This window comes from Arachis duranensis, chromosome 5 (assembly GCF_000817695.3).
Source record: "Arachis duranensis cultivar V14167 chromosome 5, aradu.V14167.gnm2.J7QH, whole genome shotgun sequence".
Lineage (NCBI taxonomy): Eukaryota > Viridiplantae > Streptophyta > Magnoliopsida > Fabales > Fabaceae > Arachis > Arachis duranensis.
The window spans coordinates 98,749,883-98,754,929 of NC_029776.3; the positions used below are offsets into that span (position 1 = coordinate 98,749,883).

Consider the following 5,047-nt stretch of genomic DNA (forward strand, 5'->3'; position numbering starts at 1 on the left):
TCAATAAAGTCGGATTTACAATTAATCCTCTTCCTGGGCGTTACGACCAAAGGAAAACGGCCGACCTTTTCCGCTAATATAAAGCAGACGGGAAGAGCTAAGAGAGGTATGTCACTTCTTCCAAAAATAAAGATCTATTATCCACTTTGCACTAACTTGAGCGTCTGAGTGCCTTTGCAGGTACCCATCCTCGCCGTTCGCCCTTTGCCGACGTATATCTTGGTTCACTCTAGAAATCCACCGACCTTATCAGAGGACGAGCTATACTTCGGGATAATCAGGCAAGAACATACCTTATTATTAATTGTTAGTTATTTTAGCCTATTTGTTTGTAATGTTCAAGAAAAGTTGTTGGATTGTGTTCCTCTTGATTATGAAGTCTTCAAGTACACTCGCACTCAGAAGGAAAACAAGGAACTCTATATGGACAAGCGATCTGGCGACTTAATTGCAACTTGTCATTATTTCATAACAATATTTTTTAAACAATAGTGACTTGTTTTTATTTCATAACTTATAATCCTTTTATGTGTTAGACATTATACAATTAGAAGTTAAAGGACGCAACCTAGTTGTCCCGACAGAATGAGGATGAGGGCACGAGTCGATTAGTTATGTGTTGGTGGATCCTAATGCGGTGTACTGCGAGACTCTATCTTCACTTAGGCCCTTTAAGGAGGGGGTCCTCTAGGTCAGCTACCAGTGCTCCTCCAGCTTCCCAGAATGCCGATCTTCACAAGCAGGTCTGGAATTTGACTCAGAGCTTACAAAAACAAGGTCAACATCTGTACCAGGATGAGTAGCAATAATAGGACTTTTTTGCTCGCCTAGCTAACCAGGATGTGGTGGAGGAGGTCACCTGCTAAAATTTGACATGCAACAAGAGCTAGAGCAAATATACAAGATGAGGCAGGATCTGCCAATATACTAAGATACAGTCTGTATTGATGGCAGCGACACTGCTGAAGGGGATCATCATCAGTTGCACCAGCACCGACATAAGCACTGGCAACACTATTGGCACAGAAAGAGAGGGATGACTAAGAGAATGATGCATATGCTTACAAGAATCCTTAGCTAGGACCTGTTTTCGTTCTTTTTTAGTTGACAATTATTTTATTTCGGTTAGTACTTTGTTATGTAAGATTTCTTTTACTTTGTACATTTAGTTTTGATGAACAAATAATTGGATTTTTTATTTTAATATGGAAGAATGGAGAGAGTTTTACGTTAATGTTACAAAAAATAGAGTTTTACAGTGTTATGGGGGCGCTGCTCTGTGCAAGCACAATACGCAGAACACATATTGTACTGACAATACGCAGACTGTGTATTGTAATTTAATATTAAAATAATACAATACGTAATCTGCGTATTGTCTTTATAAATTAAAAAAACATTAATTTGACCATTCGCACTCTGCAAATTCTATAGTCTCCATAATTTTGTAAAACACCATAACTTCCAATATTAAAGGATTACACCAATTTTTATCCAATATCTAAAAAAATTAACCCAAATAATTGACATGCATTTACTATTTTAATAAAAATAATCTTTAGCTTCTATTATATTTAATAGCGATATAAATATTGATTGTGAAATTACTGATTTTAAAAATATAAGAATCTAATTAAAAATTTTGCAAAACTACAGAGATTAATAAAATAATTAAATCTTAATTAAATAGTATGAAATTAATAAATTGACTCACAAATTATGATCCGAACATCTAGTTTTAGCATAACTTAAATTTAAATATTGTTTTTATAAGTGCTTTTAAAAGTATAATTAATCATCTTTTCAAGATTAAAAATACAAATATATTTTTTTATTTACTAAATATAAAATAAAGTAACTACCTATAAAATTTACCAAATCGAAAAATATATATATATAGGCAATTACTCGAATAAAAATAATAAAAATATTTTTTTATAAAGATATTTTGTTTAAAAGTATAACTTATTTATTTAATTACACTTTAAATAAAGACAACACTTTTATAAATATCAAAATTTAATCATACAATCTATTATTCAAAAATAAATTAAAAAAATAATACTTTTACACGAAGACAATTATAAAATTTTCGTTATAATATCCACCCTATGTATATATCCACAAACACACGAAGTAATTACTCAAAATATTTATTTAATATTTCCCGTCTCCCACCTTGACCTGTATATATAACACACAAGATCCAGTTGCTTCTTAGCAACAGCTAGCATCTTACTCCTGAATCCTCTTCCATTTTTCCTTTCTAGCGATAGCCCTTTCCGTCTTCTCTGGAAATGGCTTTCAATAAGTCCATTCTTCTTCTGGGAATTTTTCTTGTGATGGCTACTAGTAAGGTACTCCTCTTATATATATATATGGTTCACTGTTTTTGTTTTACGCTCACTCATCATTTGTACAGAAGAAATTATGTTCTTGGTTCTTGTGCATTATATATTAACTTGAAAATCCCACCTTTTTTTATCTTCATATGCAGGTTTTTTCATATAATGAAGATCTCAAGATGCAGGTGAGTATGTTCACACTTCACACTAAAGCTTTAAGTTTCATTTCATAACTTATTCACTTCCTGTGTGGTGTTAATACGCTGTTAATATTATAAAATCTTTATTTTCTGGACTTTCATGAATTTTACAAAATATATATACTATTAATGCTGTGTTCTCTTCATTTAATCTCTCTCTCTCTCTCTCTCTCTCTCTCTCAACTGTTACTATATATTTATTTGCATAAATAATAATGCCTACCGACATAAAAAAACGAAGAATGAGGGGATCGGATTAAGTATATTCACATTACTTTTATGTTTCACCGAATTTCCTTTGCATGAATAAAAAATCATAAGAAAAAATCGTTCTTTTTTTTTTTTCCGGTTCAGTCTTCACTTAGCTTCAAATTAATCTTCTCATCCTCCTCATCTCTATTAAACAAAGAACAACCATTAATTCCTTAACTTAAAGATAGAAAATATTTTATGCAATACTTTTATTATTAGGCACGCTAAATCTCCACATGCATCTTTCTTTTTACAAGGTAGATGAGCATGGATAACAATTTTTAAAAAGAAATTAATTAACTAGTGTCCCCACCGATAATATTACAAAAAAAAAATAATTTCCAATGTACTGTTAATATACATTTAATGGATAGAAAATTTAGAAAAAATATATTTTCTATTAGAACATGTTATTGTAGTACTTTAACTATTATTTAAACATTCATTAACAAATAAATCCTTTTTTGAAATATGTTACAAATATGTTTAATATATATAATTTTTGGTGCAGGTGAGCTATACAAAACCTCCAGTAGGTGCCACGTCAGTACCACCAAAGCCACCGGGTACTACTACGCCACCTCCACCATTGACCACCACAGTACCCACACCACCCAAGGCTAAGGCACCATATACCCCTGTAGTGAAGGTACCCCCTCCTCCATTTGTGAAATCTCCATCTTACCCTCCACCACCCCCACCACCAACTCCAACTCCAACACCCCCCAAGGTAATATCTCCACCCACACCTTATCATCCTCCAGTGGTAAATCCCCCAGTTACTCCCACTCCAGCACCACCAACATCTCCCATAGTTAAATCAAACAAAGGTAAGTCTACCAACCATAATCCATAAAGTCCTTATTCCAGAATTAAACGGGTTAAAAAAGTTTTGGTATCCTTGAATGTTGTAATATTTGTTTCTAGTCACGGTAAATTTCTTTTTCTACTTTTGGTTAAGAAAATTTCAATTTTAATCCTTGTTATTAATTTTTTTTAACCAACGTGTAGGACACCTGATAAGGTTCCCAACTATGAAAGTTTTTATAGGAATGCAAAGTTTAAAATTTGGGTAAAGTATACTTTTTGTCGTTGAATTTTGACAAAAATTTTAAAAATATCGTAAATTTTATTTTGTTTTAATTTTGTATTATAAATTTTCGATTTGTATCAAATATATTATTGACAACTAATTTTTCAAAAAATTTAAGACCAAATCAACAACGATTTCATAAAAATAGTCTTCAATACAAGCAAATCAAATATAATTTTCATGCATTACTGTTGGATTGGTCTTAAACTTTTTGAAAATTTAGTCGTCGAGAGTATATTTAATGCAAATCGAAAACTTTTGGGACAAAATTGAAATAAAATAAAACTTAAAAGTATTTTTAAAATTTTTACTAAACTTCAAGAACAAAAAATATACTTTACCCTTAAAATTTTGATAAATATATTTATTGTAAACGAAATTAAATATATTATACCAATGTATACCATTGTTTTTTATTTATTAGTTATTTATGATTCTGTGTTTTATGTGTAGATTGCGTGCCACGATGTGGTTATAGGTGCCAATTGCACTCAAGGACGAGAGTGTGCATGAGAGCATGCATGACTTGCTGCGAGCGCTGCAAATGTGTGCCCCCTGGAACTTACGGTAACCGCGAAAAATGTGGCAAATGCTACACTGATATGGTCACTCATGGCAACAGATCCAAGTGCCCCTAGAATAATCAAATACTCCATAAACCATATATTATATCTTTGCCTTACTTTAATTATTATTTCCTTTGTTACTGCTAGTAACTAAGTTTGAGTTGATTAGTAGGTGGAACTTTTGGTTAGTATTATTTCAACTAATTAAGTTGAGTTATATATCATGTGGTTTAAACTTTAAGCAGTGTATTTAATCGTTGGTTTTATTTGATCACCACTTTGATGGGTTGTCTCTGCGGAATTGATATCTGTGTACCCGGATGAAATCATATATATTCATATGTTATATTATGGGAAAATTTTATAGGTGTTTATTCGAATTTGAATCCGATCCAAAAATTGTAGATATGGATCTTATTCGCAAAGTAATCGAATTTGATCTACACACATAAGATTGAATTGTGAATTTTGTGTACTGTGATAATTATCATATATGTTGTATTATTTAAGATAAGTATATTTAATAATATTTTAGAAATAAACATATTTAAAAGAGTAGAAAATAATTTTATTATTTTTTAATAAAAATAA

The 5,047-nt window shown here is 31.2% G+C and overlaps 1 protein-coding gene across 1 annotated transcript; it reads left to right on the top strand.

The window, feature by feature from the left end:
- Positions 1–2,208: 2,208 nt before the first annotated feature.
- LOC107491412 (gibberellin-regulated protein 14) lies at positions 2,209–4,830 on the top strand. The gene is made up of 4 exons (XM_016112262.3): positions 2,209–2,357; positions 2,498–2,530; positions 3,309–3,627; positions 4,344–4,830. Exons 1-4 carry the CDS (start codon positions 2,298–2,300, stop codon positions 4,526–4,528), a joined length of 597 nt encoding a protein of 198 aa, XP_015967748.1. The 5' UTR covers positions 2,209–2,297; the 3' UTR covers positions 4,529–4,830.
- The last annotated feature ends 217 nt before the right edge of the window (positions 4,831–5,047 follow it).